The sequence below is a fragment of the Mesoplodon bidens genome (genome assembly GCF_964165515.1).
Source record: "Mesoplodon bidens genome assembly, chromosome: 10".
Classification (NCBI taxonomy): domain Eukaryota; kingdom Metazoa; phylum Chordata; class Mammalia; order Artiodactyla; family Ziphiidae; genus Mesoplodon; species Mesoplodon bidens.
In genome coordinates this window covers 59,882,278-59,902,324 of record NC_138172.1, presented here as the reverse complement: position 1 = coordinate 59,902,324, position 20,047 = coordinate 59,882,278, and the positions used below count along the sequence as shown (strand labels likewise).

At 37.8% G+C, this 20,047-nt stretch overlaps 1 protein-coding gene across 1 annotated transcript; it reads left to right on the top strand.

Moving 5' to 3' along the window:
• Window positions 1–3,607: 3,607 nt before the first annotated feature.
• On the top strand, window positions 3,608–4,670 carry LOC308624039 (RNA-binding protein 3). The gene has a single exon (XM_081246919.1). The coding sequence runs from the start codon at window positions 3,677–3,679 to the stop codon at window positions 4,142–4,144; it is 468 nt and encodes a 155-aa protein (XP_081103045.1). The 5' UTR covers window positions 3,608–3,676; the 3' UTR covers window positions 4,145–4,670.
• The last annotated feature ends 15,377 nt before the right edge of the window (window positions 4,671–20,047 follow it).

The window sequence follows — 20,047 nt, the reverse complement described above, 5'->3', positions numbered from 1 at the left end:
TGGACTCATACCATATGCAAAAAATCAAAACAATAAGGATTAAAGACTCAAACATAAGAGCTGAAATCATTAAATTCCTAGATTTTGGATACACCTAAGCACAGGCAACATAAGTAAAATGAACAAGTGGGACTACATGAGACTAAAAACCTTCTGTACAGCAAAGGTAACAATCAAAGAATGAAAAGCAACCTCCGTGATAGGAGAAAATATTTCCAAACCACACATCTGATAAGTGGTTAATGCCCAAAATATTTAAGAAATGCCTTTAACTCAATGGCAAAAAATACTACTGCTACTACTACTACTGGTCTGATTAAAAATGGACAAATGAGCTCAATAGACATTTTTCCAAAGACATACAAATGACCAACAAATGGTATACCAGGTGGTCAAAATGTGCAAACTTTCAGTTATAAGATAAATAAGCTCTGGAGATGTAATGTAAAGTATGGTGACTATATTTAATAACACTGTATTGTATGCTTGAAAGTTGCTAAGGGAATAAATCATAAAGTTCTCATTATAAGAAAAATATTTGTAAGTATGTGAGGTGATGGATGTCAACTAAACTTATTGTAGCAATCATTTTGCAATATATACCTGTATCAAATCACTTTTACACTTTAAACTAATACAATGTTATATGTCAATTATACCTCAATAAAACTGGAAAAAATAATGTAAAATAAAAATGGAAAGATTGATACACAGAGGGGGGTGTATGAGATTTCCCCACAAGCCTCCTCGCATGCTGGAGGCAGAAACAGTAAAATTTTGTAATCATTATATAGTCCCTCTAAATGAAAAAAGGACATAACACATTACATGGTAATGCAGGTATATTTACCAATTCTAGTTTGAGGGTAAACATAATGAAAATAAACATAAATGTTTGGTAGCTACTATTCATCCTCAATTACTCTGCTTGTTCTTATTAATGAAGCAAGAGCAAAAATGAACTATGAGGAACTTGTGACAAATAAAACATTCTTGGAAATATCAGAATATCTCACTAGTTGAAAGATAAATTGTAAAAGTTGCATTCTGAACACCTCATAAGAGGTTATATTTTTGCAAGTATTTACATTGATTTAATTATGAATAGAACATAATTTCTGGTAATTTCTAAAGATATAGTATTTCATCAGTGTGTGTCTAACAGAAATCTTTACAAAAGTAATACATTAGTTTAGAAAAAGACAAATCAGACATGATCTTACTCTAAATGAGCCTGCAATTCAGGGTACAGAGTCAGGCAAATACAAACAGAAAAATAAACAAACAAACAAAACCCACAATGGGATATCCCCTCACACCTGTTAAGATGGCTATTATAAAAAAGGGAAGAAGAACAAAGCTGGAGTTATCATGCTGCCTGACTTCAGACACTACTGCAAATCTACAGTAATAAAAACAGCATGGTACTGGCACAAAAACAGACACATAGATCATTGGAACAGAATAGAGAGCTCAGAAATAAAGCACACACTTACGGTCAATTAATCTACAGCAGAAGAGAAAAGAATACACAATGGAGAAAAAGTATCTTCAATAAATGGTGCTGGGAAAACTGGACCATTACAGGTAAAAGAATAAAATTAGGACTTTCCTTCACACCACATACAAAAATAAACTCAAAATGGATTAAAGACCTAAATGTAGGACCTGAAACCATAAAACTCTTAGAAGAGAAAATAAGTAGAACACTCTTTGACATAAATAATAGCAATATTTTTTGGATCTGTTTTCCAAGTCAAAAGAAACAAAAGTAAAAATAAACAAATATGACATAATTAAACTTAAAAGCTTTTTCACAGAAAAGGAAATCACAGATGAAATGAAAAGACTGAATGGAAGAAAATATTTGCAAACAATATGACTGATAAGGGATTAGCACCCAAAATATATGAACTACTCAACATAAAAAAAAAAATTTTTAAAAGGGCAGAAGACTTGAATAGACATTTTTCCAAAGAAGACATACCAATGGCCAAGAAGCACATGAAAAGATGTTCGACATCACTAATCATCAAAGAAATGCAAATCAAAACCACAGTGAGACATCACCTCATATCTATCAAAATGGGTATCATCAAAAAGTCTACAAATAACAAATGTTGGTGAGGATGTGGAGAAAAGGTAACTCTTGTATAGTGCTGGTGGGAATGTAAATTAGTGCAACCACTATGGAAACCACTGTGGAGCTTCCTTGTAAAATAAAAATAGAACTACCATATGATCCAGCAATTCCACTCCTGGGCATATATCCAAAGAAAATAAAAACACTAATTTGAAAAGATACATGCACCCCAATGTTCATAGCAGCATTATTTACAATAGCCAAGATATAGCAGAAATCTAAATGCGCATTGACAGATGAATGGATAAAGAAGATGTGGCATACGTATACACACACACACACACACACACACACACACACACTGGAATATTACTCAGCCATAAAAAAAGAATGAAATTCTGCCATTTGCAATAATGTAGATGTAGAAGATATTATACTTAGTGAAGTAAGTCAGACAGAGAAAGACAAATACTCCACTTTTTAACTTGTATGTGAAATAGAAATAATAAAAGAAACAAATGTATATAACAGAACAGAAACAAACTCACAGTTGTAGAAAACAAATTAGCTGTTACCAGTAGTGAGAGGGAAGAAGAAGGGGCAAGATAAGGGTATGGGATTAAGAGATACAAACTACTATGTGTAAAATAGATAAACAACAAGGATAAGTATATGCCCAGGGAAATATAGCCATTATCTTGTAATAACTTTAAATGGAATATAATCTGTAAAAATATAGAATCACTATGTTGTATATCTGAAACAAATATAATATTGTAAGTCAAGCACACTTCAATAAATAAGAAAACGTGGTAAAGGATGGAATATTTTTCAACCCTAAAAAGCAGGAAATCCTGCCATTTGTGACAACAGGGATGACCCTAGATGATTCTATACTCAATGAAATAAGCCAGACCCAGAAAGAAAAATACTACATGATCTCACTTATATGTGGAATCTTAAAAAGTCAAGGTCACAGAGCCCAAGAGTAGAATGATGGTTTCAAAGGTCCAGTTGGGGAGAAGTGTAAGGGAAGATGTAGGTCCAAGGGTACAAACTTTCAGTTACAGGTGAATAAATTCTGAAGATCTAAGTACAGCATGGTGATTTTAGCTAGTGATACTGGATTATATATCTGAAATTTGCCAAGAGGGTAGGTCTTAAAAGTGTTCTCAACACAAAATAAAATGGTAAATATGTGAGGTGATGGAAGTGTTAATTAAATTGATTATGGTAATCACTTCACAGTGTATATGTACCTTAAATCATCATGTTGTATCCCTTAGAAAATCAAAATAAACATTTGACATTTGTTTATAGCCTTTGCTTTTCTCTCATCAATTGCAATTCTCTCCCACACTTCTATCCTCATATTTTTTGGCAAGCCAACACAGGCATTTAAATAAATAAAATTCAACTTCAATTTGTTGCTTGAACATTAAATTATTTTTAACTTAGGTCTCCTGATCTAGCATTCAATAGTAAAAAAGAGGATTTTAAAAGTATTTAGAGAGTGGCCCCAGTCTCTCGGCTTCTTGGCGGTAGCTGTCTCTTCGGCCTTTTACTTAATTTCCAGGACTTGAATTTACCGCCATGTCCTCTGAAGAAGGGAAGCTCTTCGTGGGTGGGCTCAACTTCAACACTGATGAGCAGGCTCTGGAAGACCACTTCAGCAGCTTCGGACCTATTTCTGAGGTGGTTGTTGTCAAGGACCGGGACACTCAGCGATCCCGGGGTTTTGGCTTCATCACCTTCACCAATCCAGAGCATGCCTCAGATGCCATGAGAGCCATGAATGGAGAGTCTCTGGACGGTCGTCAGATCCGTGTAGACCACGCGGGCAAGTCGGCCCGGGGAACAAGAGGGGGTGCCTTTGGGGCCTATGGGCGTGGTCGCAGCTACTCTAGAGGTGGTGGGGACCAGGGCTATGGAAGTGGCAGGTATGATAGCCGACCTGGAGGATATGGATATGGATATGGAAGATCCAGAGACTATGGCGGCAGCCAGGGTGGTTATGACCGCTACTCAGGAGGAAATTACAGGGATAATTACGACAACTGAGATGAGGCATGCACACCTAATGTAGATACACAAGGAATAAACTTCTTCTGATCCAGGACCATCCCTCCAAATGGCTGTATTTATAAAGATTTTTGGAGCTGCACTGAAACATCTGTTTTAGTTACATCAACCTTGTTTTTTGAGTAGAGCTCCCAAGGTAGCTTGTTAAAGACCTTTCAGAAAGTTCCATGTGTTGTTGTTTTTTTTTTTTTTTTTAATTTTTCTCCCATTTAAAGACAAATTCTGAGACATTTGTGGAGTCTGGATATTTTTTCCTTTTTTACCAGTTTTTTAGTTCGGGCTCTCAGGAATGTTGGTTCTGGCAAAAAAAATGTCTGGCCAGACTTGTTTTTTTTTTTTTAAATAATGTGCATCTAGGAACATTTTTAAATACCTGTGCACAATGTTTAATCATGATTAGGAAGCAATTTCTGACTGTAACTATAGGAAATGAAGAACATGATTACTTAGAGGTGTTTTTTACTCCAGATCTCTGCCTTGATTATATAGAAGTTTCTTAAAAATATTTGTGTGTCATTTTTTTTTAATACTGGAAGAAAAAAATATTCTGTTGTGTTTCATGTAGCGTTTAGGATGTCTTTCACCAAGTTGATTAAAAAGATGAAAACAAACAAAAAAAAAAAAAAAAAAAAAAAAAGAGAGTGGGAAATATATTTAATTAAAAAAGAAAAACTAACATAGGGGGAAAAGAATATGGGAACTCTATCTCCTTTAAGCTTTCATTTTTATTATATATATTTTGAAGTTTTAGGTGATTTCACTTTTTTTGCTCTCAGCCATTGAAACATTATTCACAAATAAAAGTGGCTATTATAAAGAAGCACAAGAAGAGAAAGTATGACTGGGGAAATTAGAAAAGGTTGAGAAAAAACAGGAAATGGAAGCAGAACAGTGAAATCAGATGATTGACTAACAGAAAAAAAAATGTATGGAAATGTAGTCATGATAAGGAGAAAAAATTTGGAGGAAAAGTGAGATGAAAATGTGTTCCTATTGGAGGACAAATGAGGGAGTGATAAGAGGTTACGAAAAACCCTTTCCAGAGTCTTTTATTAGTTCATTCATACATTCTTTTATGCTTCTACCCATCATTTTTTCATTAATCTACTTACCTGTTATTTATATTATGAAACAACTATACTTAAAAAAGTATTAGAGTGTAGGGAAAAATTGTACTTCATTGGAAAAGTATGCCTTTTTTGGTGCATTATCTGTTTCTGTTTCTATGGGAGTTACTTTACAACTTTTTAAGTTTCAGATGGCTGCTAACAATGCAAAATAATTCTTGCCTGAAGACATGTAATTCTGTCCAGCAGAGGTAAAATTGACTTCTGTCACCACTGTGGACATTCACCCACTCAGTTCAATATTCAAGATTTATAATGTCTTGTTTGGATTATCCTTGGGATCAGTTGCAACACATTACCAGTTTATTACTGACTTAAATAAAAAAATTAACATGTTTATTTTTATGTGTATGACAATTATGATTTACCTATTTTTGAAAAAAATTTTAATAGCCCACTTATTTTGTAAATCTTCTACTCAAAATTTTCTTTTGGGGAAAAAAGGAGTTGGTGATAGTGGTTATTTCACCGTAATACTATGTGAATACCATGGTAATTAAGTATTTCAACTTTTTTGGAGATATAATTGACATCCAACATACAGTTTCAGACATACAACATAAGAATAGATATTTGTATGCATTGAAAAATGATCACCACAATAAGCCTAGTTAACATCTGTCACCATATATAGAATTTTTCTTCTTATGACGAGAATTTTAAAATTTACTTAGTATTTCAGGGACCTTCAAGATAGCAGATGAGTAAGACGTGGAGATCACCTTCCTCCCCACAGATACATCAAATATACATCTTTGGGATTCCCTGGTGGCACAGTGGTTGAGAGTCCACCTGCCGAAGTGGGGGACACGGGTTCATGCCCCAGTCCAGGAAGATCCCACATGCCACAGAGCGGCTAGCGCCATGAGCCATGGCTGCTGATCCTGCACGTCCGGAGCCTGTGCTCCACAATGGGAGAGGCCACAACAGTGAGAGGCCAGTGTACCACACACACAAAAATGTATATATATATATATATATATATATATATATATATATATATATATATATATATATACATACATACATATACATGTGGAACAACTTGTACAGAACACCTACTGAATGTCTACAGAAGACCTCAGAGTTCCGAAAAGGCAAGAAAATCCCCATGTACATGGGTAGGGCAAAAGAAAAAAGAAAAAAAGAAAAAACAGAGACAAAACAATAGGGATGAGACCTGCACCTCTGGAAGGGAGCTGTGAAGGAGGAAAAGTTTCCACACACTAGGAAGACTCTTCACCGGCAGAGATGGGGGGTGGGCCGGTAGGGAAGCTTTGGAGACACAGATGAGAGCACAGCAACAGGGGTGCAGAGGGCAAGGCAGAGAGATTCCCACACAAAGGATTGGTGCTGACCAGCACTCACTAGCCTGAGAGGTTTGTCTGATCACACAGTGGGGTGGGTGGGGGCTGGGAGTTGAGGCTCAGGTCAGAGGTCAGGTCACAGGGAGAGGACTGGGGTTGGCTGCATGAACACAGCCTGAAGGAGGCTAGTACACCACAACTAGCTGGGAGGTTGTCTGGGAAAATGTCTGGATCTGCCTAAGAGACAAGAGACCATTGTTTTGGGGTGTACAAGGCGAGGGGATTCTTTCCCTGTCTGCCCACAGAAGGCAGAGCACCAACTAAACAAGCTCCAGAGATGGGCGCTAAGGCTGTTGCTGTAGCCACCAAGAATCCAGTGTGCAAGCACAGGTCTCTATCCACACACTCCCACCACCCTGCCCAGGAGCCTGTGCAGCCCACCACTGTCAGGGTCCTGTGATCCAGGGACAACTTCCAAGGGAGAACACATGGCACTCCTCAGGTTGCAGCAACATCATGCTGGTCTCTGCCACCACAGGCTTGTCCCAAATTCCATAACCCTCTCTCCCCCTGGCCTGAGTGAGCCACAGCCCCTTAATCAGCTGCTGCTTTAACCACTTCCTGTCTGGGCAGGGAACAGATGCCTGAGGGTGACCTACACACAAAGATGGGGCCAAAACCAAAGCTGAACACCAGGAGCTGTATGAACAAAGAAGAGAAAGGGAAATGTCTCCCAGCAGCCCCAGGAGCAGAGGATTAAATCCCCACAATCAACTTGATGTACCCTGCATCTGTGGAATACCTGAATAGGCAATGAATCATCCAAAAATTGAGGCAGTGGACTATGGGATCAACTGTAGACTTGGGGCTTGCTGTCTGTGACTGAATTTTTCCTGATTTTTATACTTATCTTAGTATAGTTTTAGCACTTGTTGTCATTGGTGGATTTGTTTATTGGTTTGGTTGCTCTCTTCTTTTTTTTATTATTATTACATTTTAATTTAATAATTTTAATTTTTTTTATTTTAGTAATTTCATTGTTATTTATTATTCTTTTTTTCTTTATTTTTTCTCCCTTTTCTTCTGAGCCATGTGGCTGAAAGGGTATTTATGTCCTGCTCTCATGTCAGGTCCGAGCCTCTGAGGTGGGAGAGTTGAGATCAGGACATTGGACCACCAGAGACCTCCCAGCCCCAAATATTCAACTGGAAGGAGCTCTCCCAGAGATCTCTATCACAACTCTAAGACCCAGCTCCACCCAATGGCCAGCAAGCTCCAGTGCTGGAAGCCCCATGCCAAACAACTAACAGGACAGGAACATAAACACACCCATTAGAAGAGAGGTTGCCTAAAATCATAATAAGTTTTCAGACACCCAGAAACACACAACCAGATGCAGCACTACCCACCAGAAACACAAGATCCAGCCCCAACCATCAGAACACAGGCACCAGTCCCCTCCACCAGGGAACCCACACAAGCCATTGAACCAACCACATCCATTGAGGGCACACATAAAAACAACAGGAACTACAAAACTGCAGCCTGAGAAAAGGAGACCCAAACCACAGTAACATATGCAAAATGAGAAGACAGGGAAATATGCAGAAGATGAAGGAGTAAGGTAAAAACTCACAAGACCAAACAAATGAAGAGGAAATAGGCAGTCTACCTGAAAAAGAATTCAAAGTAATGATAATAAAGATGATCGGAAATAGGCAGTCTACCTGAAAAAGAATTCAAAGTAATGATAATAAAGATGATCCAAAATCTTGGAAATAGAATGGAGAAAATAAAAGAAACGTTTAAAAAGGACCTAGAAGAACTAAAGAGCAAACAAACATTGATAAACAATACAATAAATGAAATTTAAAATTCTCTAGATGGAATCAATAGCAGAATAACTGAAGAAGAAGAACAGATAAGTGACCTGTAAGACAAAATAGTGGAAATAACTACCACAGAGCAAAAAAAAGAAAAAAGAATGAAAATTATTAAGGGCAGTCTCAGAGACCTCTGGGACAACATTAAACACACCAACATTTGAATTATAGGGGTCCCTAAAGAAGGAGAGCAAAAGAAAGGGACTGAGAAAATATTTGAAGAGATTATAGTTGAAAACTTCCCTAATATGGGAAAGGAAATAGTCAATCAAGTACAGGAAGCACAGAGAGTCTCATACCAGATAAATCCAAGGAGAAACATGCTAAGACACATATTTATCAAGCTATCAAAAACTAAATACAAAGAAAAACATTAAAAGCAGCAAGGGAAAAGCAACAAATAACATACAAGGGAATCCCCATAAGGTTAACAGCAAATCTTGCAGCAGAAACTCTGCAAGCCAGAAGGGAGTGGTAGGACATATTTAAAGTGATGAGAGGGAAAAACCTACAACCAAAATTACTCTCCCCAGCAAGGATCTCATTCAGATTCACCAGAGAAATTAAAAGCTTTATAGATAAGCAAAACTTAAGAGAATTCAGCATCACCAAACTAGCTTTACAAGAAATGCTTGAGGAACTTCTCTAGGCAGGAAACACAAGAGAAGGAAAATATCTACAATAACAAACCCCAAACAATTAAGAAAATAACAATAAGGACATACATATCAACAATTACCTTAAATGAAAATGGATTAAATGCTCCAACCAAAAGACACAGACTGGCTGAATGGATACAAAAAGAACACCTGTATATATGCTATCTACAAGAGACCCACTTCAGACCTAGGGACACACACAGACTGAAAGTGAGGGGATGGAAAAAGATATTCCATGCAAATGGAAAGCAAAAGAAAGCTGGAGTAGAAATTCTCATATCAGAAAAAATAGACGTTAAAATAAAGACTATTACAAAAGACAAAGAATGATACTACATAATGATCAAGGCATCAATCTAAGAAGAAGATATAACAATTGTAAATATTTACTCACCCAACATAGGAGCACCTCAATACATATGGAAAATGCTAACAGCCATAAGAAGGGAAATGGACAGTAACAGAATCATAGTAAGGCACATTAACACCCCACTTTCACCAATGGACAGATCATCCAAAATGAAAATAAATAAGGAAAAAAACCTTTAAATGAAACATTAAACAATATGGACTTAACTGAGACTTATAGGACATTCCATCCAAAAGCAGCAAAATACACTTTCTTCACAAGCACCCATGGAACATTCTTCAGGATAGATGATATCTTGGGTCACAAAACAAGCCTTGGTAAATTTAAGATATCAATTACAGGGAAAAATCTGTGAAAAATACAAACACATGGAGGTTAAAAAATACACTACTAAATAAACAAGAGATCACTGAAGAAATCAAAGAGGAAATCAAAAAATACCTAGAAACAAATGACAATGAAAACACGATGACCCAAAACCTAAGGGATGCAGCAAAAGCATTTCTAAGAGGGAAGTTTATAGCAATACAATCCTACCTCAAGAAACAAGAAACATCTCAAATAAACAAGCTAACCTTACACCTAAAGCAATTAGAGAAAGAATAACAAAAACCCCGCAAAATTAGCAGAAGGGAAGAAACCATAAAGATCAGAGTTGAAATAAATGAAATAGATACAAAAAAAATGGTAAAGATCAATAAAACTAAAAGCTGGTTCTTTGACAAGATAAACAAAATTCATAAACCATTAGACAGACCCATCAAGAAAAAAAGGGAGAAGACTTAAACAATAGAATTAGAAATGAAAAAGGAGAAGTAACCACTGACACTGCAGAAATACAAAGGACCATGAGAGATTACTACAAGCAACTATATGCCAATAAAATGGACAACCTGGAAGAAATGGACAAATTCTTAGAAAAGCACAACGTTCCAACACTGAACCATGAAGAAAGAGAAAATATAAACAGACCAATCACAAGGACTGAAATTGAAACTCTGATTAAAAATTGTGCAATATCAAAAGCCCAGGACCAGATGGCTTCACAGGCGAATTCTATCAAACATTTAGAGAAGAGCTGACACTTATCCTTCTCAAAATCTTCCAAAATATAGCAGAAGGAAGAACACTCCCAAACTCATTCTAGGAGACCACTATCACCCTGATACCAAAACCAGACAAGGATGTCACAAAGAAAGAAAACTACAGGCCAATATCACTGATGAACATACATGCAAAAATCCTCAACAAAATACTAGCAAACAGAATCCAACAGCACATTCAAAGGATCATACAACATGACCAAGTGGGATTTATCCCATGAATGCAAGATTCTTCAATGTATGCAAATCAATCAGTGATACACCATATTAACAAATTGAAGAATAAAAACAATATGATCATCTCAATAGATGCAGAAAGAGCTTTTGACAATATTCAACACCGATTTTTGATGAAACCTTTCCAGAAAGTAAGCATAGAGGGAACTCAACTCAGCATAATAAAGGCCATATATGAGAAGCCCACAGCAAACATCATTCTCAATGGTGAAAAACTGAAAGCATTTCCTCTGAGATCAGGAGCAAGACAAGGTTGCCCACTCTCACTACTCTTTTTTTGTGTGTGTGGTATGTGGGCCTCTCATTGTTGTAGCCTCTCCCATTGTGGAGCACAGGCTCCAGATGCACAGGCTCAGTGGCCATGGCTCACAGGCCTAGCCGCTCCATGGCATGTGGGATCTTCCCAGACCGGGGCATGAACCCGTGTCCCCTACATCGGCAGGCAGACTTTCAACCACTGTGCCACCAGGGGAGCCCTCATCACTCTTATTCAACATAGTTTTGGAAGTTTTAGCCTCAGAAATCAGAGAAGTAAGAGAAATAAAAGAATCCAAATTGGAAAAGAAGTAAAACTGCCACTATTTGTAGAATACATGATATTATGCATAGAGAATCCTAAAGATTCTAGCAGAAAACTACTAGAGCTAATCAATGCATTTGGTAAAGTAGCAAGATACAGAATTAATGCACAGAAATCTCTTGCATTCTTATACACTAATGATGAAAAATCAGAAAGAGGAATTAAGGAAACACTCCCATTTACTATTGCAATAAAAAAATAAAATACTTAGGTATAAACCTACCTAAGGAGACAAAAGACCTATATGAAGAAAACAATAAGACACCCATGAAAGATATTAAAAATGATCCAAGCAGGTGGAGTGATATACCATGCTCTTGGATTGGAAGAATCAATATTGTGAAAATGACTATACTACTCAAAGCAATCTGCATATTCAATGCAATCTCTATCAAACTACCAATGGTATTTTTCACAGAACAAAAAATTTCACAATTTGTATGGAAACACGAAAGACCCCAAATAGCCAAAGCAATCTTGAGAAAGAAAGATGGAGCTGGAGGAATCAGGCTCCCTGACTTCAGACTCTACTACAAAGCTGCAGTATTCAAGACAGTATCGTACTGGCACAAAAAGAGACATATAGATCAATGGAACAGGACAGAAAGCCTAGAGATAAACCCACACACATATGGTCAGCTTATCATTTTTTTTTTTTTTTTTTTTTGCTGTACGCGGGCCTCTCACTGCTGTGGCCTCTCCCGTTGCGGAGCACAGGCTCCGGACACACAGGCTCCGCGGCCATGGCTCGCGGGCCCAGCCGCTGCGCGGCATGTGGGATCTTCCGGGATAGGGGCACGAACCCGTGTCCCCTGCATCGGCAGGCGGACTCTCAACCACTGCGCCACCAGGGAAGCTCAGCTTATCTTTGATAATGGAGGCAAGAATATACAATGGAGAAAAGACAGCCTCTTCAATTAGTGGTGCTGGGAAAACTGGACAGCTACATTTAAAAGAATGAAATTATAACACTCCCTAACACCATGCACAGAAACAAATTCAAAAAATATTAAATACCTAAATGTTAAGCCAGACACTATAAAACTCTTAGAGGAAAATATAGGAAAAACACTCTTTGACATAAATCACAGCAAAATCCCTTTTGAACCACCTCCTAGAGAAATGGAAATAAAAGCAAAAATAAACAAATGGGACATACTGAAACTTAAAAGATTTTGCACAGCAGAGGAAACCATGAGCAAGACGAAAAGACAACCCTCAGAATGGGAAAAAAATATTTGCAAATGAAGAAACTGACAAAGGATTAATCTCCAAAATACACAAGCAGCTCATGCAGCTCAATATCAAAAAAAACAAAAACCCAATCAAAAAATGAGCAGAAGACCTAAATAGACATTTCTCCAAAGAAGATATACAGATTGCTAACAAACACACGAAAGGATGCTCAATATCACTAATCATTAAAGAAATGCAAATCAAAACTACAATAAGGTATCACCTCACACTGGTCAGAATGGTCATTATCAAAAAATCTACACAATAAATGCTGGAAAGGGTGTGGTGAAAAGGGAATCCACATGCACTGTTGGTGGGAATATAAATTGATACAGCCACTATGGAGAACAGTAGGGAGTCTCCTTTTAAAAGTAATAATAGAACTACCATATGACCTAGCAACTTCACTACTGGGCATATACCCTACTAAAACCATAATTCAAAAATAGTTGTGTACCACAATATTCATGACAGCACTATTTACAATAGCCAGGATATGGAAGCAATCTAAGTGCCCATCAACAGATGAATGGATAAAGAATATGTGGCACATATATACAGTGGAATATTATCCACAAAAAGAAGCAATATTGAGTTTTTTGTAATGAGGTGGATGGATCTAGAGTCTGTCATACTGAGTGAAGTAAGTCAGAAAGAGAAAAGCAAATACCATATGCTAAGATATATATATATATATATATATATATATATATATATATATATATATATATATATATATATATGGAATTAAAAAAAAAAGAAAAGGTTCTGATGAACCTAGGGGCAGGGCAGGAATAAAGACACAAACGTGGAGAATGGACTTGAGGACACAGGGATGGGAAATATGGTAAGCTGGGACGAAGTGAGAGAGTAGCATTGACATATATACACTATCAAATGTAAAGTACATGGCTAGTCGGAAGCAGCTGCATAGCACGGGGAGATCAGCTCGGTGCTTTGTGACCACATAGAGGGGTGGGATAAGGAGGGTGGGAGAGAGATGCAAGAGGGAGAGGATATGGGGATATATGTATACATATTACTGATTCACTTTTTTATACAGCAGAAACTAACACAACATTGTAAAGCAATTATACTCCAGTAAAGATGTTAAATAAAAAAAAATAATAAAATTAAACTTAAAAATTTACTTAGTAGTTCAATTCTAAACTCATACATTATTACTAAGAGGATGGTTCCTTGAATTTAGCAGTTGGCAGTTTCTTAATTGTTTTCAGATTTAAAGTAATAAATTAATCTTCCTTTTACCATGAATTACCATACATATATGGCAATAATTGGATTCCATTGTACAGAAATTTCATACTTTATTTCCTAAAGCCAGGAAATGTCTTCCAGCTAAAGAGTCCTGTGGTTCTTAGTCTCTTCTGTTTTTTTCTGATTCTCCAGTGTGGCTGTAATTAACCAGCTGACAGAACCACTTAGTTCTATCCATCTACACACTACAGAATTGTCTGATTTTTCCCCAGCCCTGTTCTTACTGAGGTAAAATATTATTATTCTTCCCAGTTTTCTCTTTTAAACTTTTTTCCCTTATTAAAACTTTCTTAATATTAAAAGCAACTCCTAGAGATTTCTAGATTTTCCAAAAATACTCAAAATTCATAGTTACATTTTAAATATGGAATCATAGGCCCTCATTTCATGATATTCAACTGTGTGATGTCAACCATAATTTTATAATTATATTTGAGAAAAATGGGTATTTTGGCAATATCACTTCTGTGCTGATTCCATTATAAAATTAGTTGTGTCATGATGTCAGTAGAGTTACAAGAAAAAAGGGAAAGAGATGGGAAATAAAAGAGAGGAAGAGGAGAAAGAGGAGGAAGATAAGGAAGTGACAGAGGAAGAGGAGCAGTAAGGAGAGAAAGAAAGAAAGACAGAGGAAGGAAGGAAGGGAAGGAGGGAGGGAGGGAGGGGAAAGAAAAAAAAACCCTCTCTCCTCTGCTCTATGAGTAAATGAAGATGGATCTTCTCATCATTTTATTTTTTTTTATTTTTTATTTTTTTATAATGACCTTGGTGTCACCTTTTTTTTTCTTTTTTTTAAAGAAGATATTGGGGGTAGGAGTTTATTAATTAATTTATTTATTTTTGCTGTGTTGGGTCTTCGTTTCTGTGCCAGGGCTTTCTCTAGTTGTGGCAAGCGGGGGCCACTCTCCATCGTGGTGCGCGGGCCTCTCACTATCGCGGCCTCTCGTTGTGGAGCACAGGTTCCAGACGCGCAGGCTCAGTAGTTGTGGCTCACGGGCCTAGTTGCTCTGCGGCATGTGGGATCCTCCCAGACCAGGGCTCGAACCCGTGTCCCCTGCATTAGCAGGCAGATTCTCAACCACTGCGCCACCAGGGAAGCCCTTTCTCATCATTTTAAATCCAAAGGAGATTCCCGCTGGTGGTTTATAACTGAGTCAAAGATCCCGTTATCATTTAAAAAATTACTTTAGGCAGGGAGATATAATGTCTTAAATTAATATCATTAAAGTTACTATAATCATGGTGTTTTAGAAAAATCTTTATCAGTTTATGATAAATACATTGCTAATTTGTGACCCACAGGATTGAACAGTAGTTCCTGATTTAAAAGTACTATTATATTGTTTAACTTCTAAACTGCTGAAAAAAAAAAGACGAAGAAGTACATTCTGAATATTGTATTATTGATTTAGTTCATAGACACCCTTGTATCTAACTGGCTTTCATCTCGGTTAATAATCCCAGAACAATTTAGTCACGTTTTTCTAAGCTGTTCTGAAGAAATGTTAATTTATCAGTTAAGGTAAAAGGCAACGAATGCCATTCTTAACACAAAGGGATTAGGTCTCTGTATGTAGCATCACAACTCTCTGGGTAAGTAGAGGAGGCTTACACGCAGTGACAGATGACTCAGTGTCTGTTGTATGCGGTAACAGAATCCGCAACCTCTGAGTCACAGCTTAGGTAACTTTCAACTGCACATGTGAATTTTCTTAATGAGACTGCTCCTCAGTATACCCCTTTAAAAACAGGTTTCTGTACTCTTATTTCAGGACTCAGACTCCTACTTATGCAAAATGCAGAACTTTGATATTATTAAAAGGCAAATGCAGATTCAAGAGGTGGGAGGAGGTCAATCAAAAAGTGAGTGTGAAAGTAAAAACCTTGATGGAAAAGTACTTCAGTAAATCTGTGTGGTTTTTGTTTAACTTGCTCATATCTTAAATAGCTTAAAATCTCATATTTAACATTCTCAATACACACACACACACACAAACCAAAACAAACCAAAATAAACAAAAACCAAAGAGACATGAGGAACTTTTGGAGGTGACCGCTGTGTCTGCCATTTGATTGTGGTGATGGTTTCATGGTTTCAGGTCCACACTCATCCAAATGTATACATTAGATATGTGCAGCTTTGTGTTTAACAATTACACCTCAGTAAAGCTGTTAAAAACATGTTAGTCTTAAAAGTTAAAATACTTCAGACAGACTTATTTCTTAAAGGTCCAGTAATATGATATTAGTCTCTTCTTCCCTAGCACTAGCAGGGTGCAACTGGCTTGTAAGCTGTGTCAGGAATTTTTTTAATTAAATTACCAAAAAAAAAAAGCAACCAAGGAAGTATATCATAAACCAGTTCTTCCATACTTTGGCTGAAAAGTCACCGATCCTAACATCTTGAGCTTTGAAAAGTTGTTGCCCAGTGGCCAAGGACATTAATGAGACCTTTAAAATCTGAAGAGACTAGTCAAATTTTTTTTAAGCAAGTGTTTTTAAGAAAATGGCATCATAATGCAAGTAGTAGAAGTACTTTTGGAAGGTACTTTTTGGAAGGATTGGTATTCTCTGATTTGGTTGACTGACAATACACAATATTGACTTTTGGTTAATTTGTATGCCTGGACCTAGGACAGAAGGACAGAAAATTTTAAAGGCTTAATAAAGTAGAGATAGTAACCTAGGAAAATATTTGGAAGCAGGAATTATGTTGATAGGAAACTACATGAACTATAATTCACCTATGTGCATTGAAACCATGTATTTGAGATGAAGACTTTATGTATAAAAATGCTTATAATTTACATTTGTCATAGTATCACAAGCTATTGAAATGAACATGATAATTTTAATATTTATGTAATTTGTAGGTTGTATTTCAAAGAAATCAAACACTGTTTCATGGCTAAAGACAGACATTATTTTGCTAATATGTGAAAACCACTAATGTAATTACATTCATGCATCATCATGATACATAAAAATAATATACTTCTATGCTGAGGCAATTAGATCAAACTTCATGAATAAGAAATTTGGTAATGTATTAAATTGATCTTCTGGGAGATAATGATTTTTCTTTTTGTGCTTTATGGCTTTGGTCTGTGTCTCAGGAATGTTTTCATACCCCTCCTGAGACAGAGTAGAATGTCAATGAGAAGAATTTAAAAAAAAGAAAACATGACCTATTACACTGGCACTCTGTTTTGCATTTGGTGCTTGGCTGTATTTGGGTACTATTATATGGTTTTGACACTATTCTGCATTTATATATTTATTTTGTAGTACAGGATATGTGGAGAGCAAGTTATGCACCCTATAATTTAATACTGAGATTATCAATTACAAAAGTGATTAACAGATGTTTTCTTTAATCACGTTCTTAGCTTTACTAATGCAGAAAATTATAATAGTATTTTCATCAAATGTTGACAGTAACATCATTGCAACAGTATCTTACAAAGACCTCAGAAAAGACTGCCAAACACAAAATACCAATTAAAGTATCAATTTTGGGGCTTCCAATTAAAATTTATAATTTATTTGTGTATAAAATAAGAATACAAATTCTGAATACATAGATATGCATGAGTATGAAAGACTGATGCTTTTTGTGCCTTACTGGTAGGTTCCATCACAGAGTAGGAATGTTATTTTATTAGTGTTTATCATACATGCATCCGATGATTGCTCATAAGTCATTTATTCTTTGTAAAGGCCCTGGGCTCCTAAGCACCAGGCCTAACCTTCTGTTCGGCTCTTATTTCTGCATACTTATTGATACCAAGTTAAAAATCATTTATTTTTACCATCAATTAGATTGGATTTAACACCTGAATAATATAGGTATTTTAAAGAATAACTAAACTTTATAAAAGAGCTAAAAAACATAACCAAAATGATTTAATATACTCACTCCAGATATTTATACTATTTAAAGATTAAAATGTCACAGAAGTAAATATGGAGTATTATCCAATGTTTCATTTTAATTAGATATAAAGGGGAACACTAGGGAGAGAGGGGGAAGATGGCAGAAGAGTAAGACATGGAGATCACCTTCCTCCCCACAGATACATCAGAAATACATCTACACGTGGAACAACTCCTGCAGAACACCTACTGAACACTGCAGAAGACCTCAGACCTCCCAAAAGGCAAGAAACTCCACATGTACCTGGGTAGGGCAAAAGAAAAAAGAACAAACAGAGACAAAAGAATAGGGATGGGACCTGCACCAGTGGGAGGGAGCCGTGAAGGAGGAAAGGTTTCCACACACTAGAAGCCCCTTTGAGGGTGGAGACTGCGGGTGGTGGAGGTGAGGACCTTTGGAGCCCCAGAGGAGAGTGCAGCAACAGGTGTGCAGAGGGCAAAGCGGAGAGACTTCCACACAGAAGGTCGGTGCCGACCAGCACTCACCAGCCCGAGAGGCTTGCCTGCTCACCCACCGGGGCGGGAGGGGCTGGGAGCTGAGGCTCGGGCTTCTGTCAGATGCAGGGAGAGGACAGGTGGCGTGAACACAGCCTGAAGGGTTTAGTGCACCATGGCTATCCTGGAGGGAGTCCGGGAAAAAGTCTGGACCTGCCAAAGAGGCAAGAGACTTTTTCTTCCCTCTTTGTTTCCTGGTGCTCGAGGAGAGGGGATTAAGAGCGCTGCTTAAAGGAGCTCCAGAGATGGGTGCGAGCCACGGCTAACAGCGCAGACCCCAGAGACGGGCATGAGAGGCTAAGGCTGCTGCTGCCGCCACTACCAAGAAGCCTGTGTGCGAGCACAGGTCACTCGCCACACCTCCCTTCCAGGGAACCTATGCAGCCCACCACTGCCAAGGTCCTGGAATCCAGGGACAACAGCCCCGGGAGAACGCACGGCATGCCTCAGGCTGGTGCAACGTCCTGCTGTCCTCTGCCACTGTAGGCTTGCCCCGCACTCTGTACCCCTCCCTCCCACGGCCTGAGAGAGCCAGAGCCCACGAATCAGTGGCTCCCCTTTTTTTTTTAAACTATTTATTTATTTGGCTGCACCAAGTCTTAGTTGTGGCATGCGGGAGTTATTTTTCCGTGGCATGCGGGCCTCCCACTGCTGTGGCCTCTTCCGTTGCAGAGCACAGGCTCTGGATGAGCAGGCCCATCGGCCATGGCTCACGGGACCAGCCACTCCGCGGCATGCAGGATCCTCCCTGATCGGAGCCCGAACCTGTGTCCCTTGCATCGGCAGGCAGACTCCCAACCACTGCACCACCAGGGAAGCCCTCAGCGGCTCCCTTAACCCCATCCTGTCTGAGCGAAGAACAGATGCCCTCCAGCGACCTACATGAGAGGCGGGGTCAAATCCAAAGCTGAAATCCAGGAACTGTGCGAACAAAGAAGAGAAAGGGAAATCTCTCCCAGCAGCTCCAGGAGCAGCGGATTAAATCTCCATAATCAACTTGATGTACCCTGCATCTGTGGAATAGCTAAATAGACAACAAATCATCCCAAATTGAGGAGGTGGACTTTGAAAGCAAGATTTATTATTTTTTCCCCTTTTCCTCTTTTTGTGAATGTGTATGTGTATGCTTCTGTGTGAGATTCTCTATATAGCTTTGCTTTCGCAATTTATCCTAGGGTTCTATCCAACCGTTTTTTGTTTGTTTGTTTGTTTTTTACTTAAAAAATTTTTTTCCTTAATAATTATTTTTTTATTTTAATAACTTTATTTTATTTTACCTTACTTTATTTTATTTACTTTTATCCTCTTTCTTTCTTTCTTTCTTCTTTCCTTCCTCTCTTTCTTTCTTTCTTTCTTTCTACTATTTCTCCCTTTTATTCTGAGCCGTGTAGATGAAAGGATCTTGGTGCTGCAGCCAGGAGTCAGTGCTGTGCCTCTGAGGGGGCATAGCAAACACAGGACACTGGTCCACAAGAGACTTCCCAGCTCCATGTAATATCAAATGGCAAAAAACTCCAAGATATCTCCATCTCAACACCAACACCCAGCTTCTCTCAACGACCAGCAAGTTACAGTGCTGGACACCCTATGCCAAACAACTAGCAAGACAGGAACACAAGCCCAACCATTAGCAGAGAGGTTGCCTAAAATCATAGTAAGTCCACAGACACT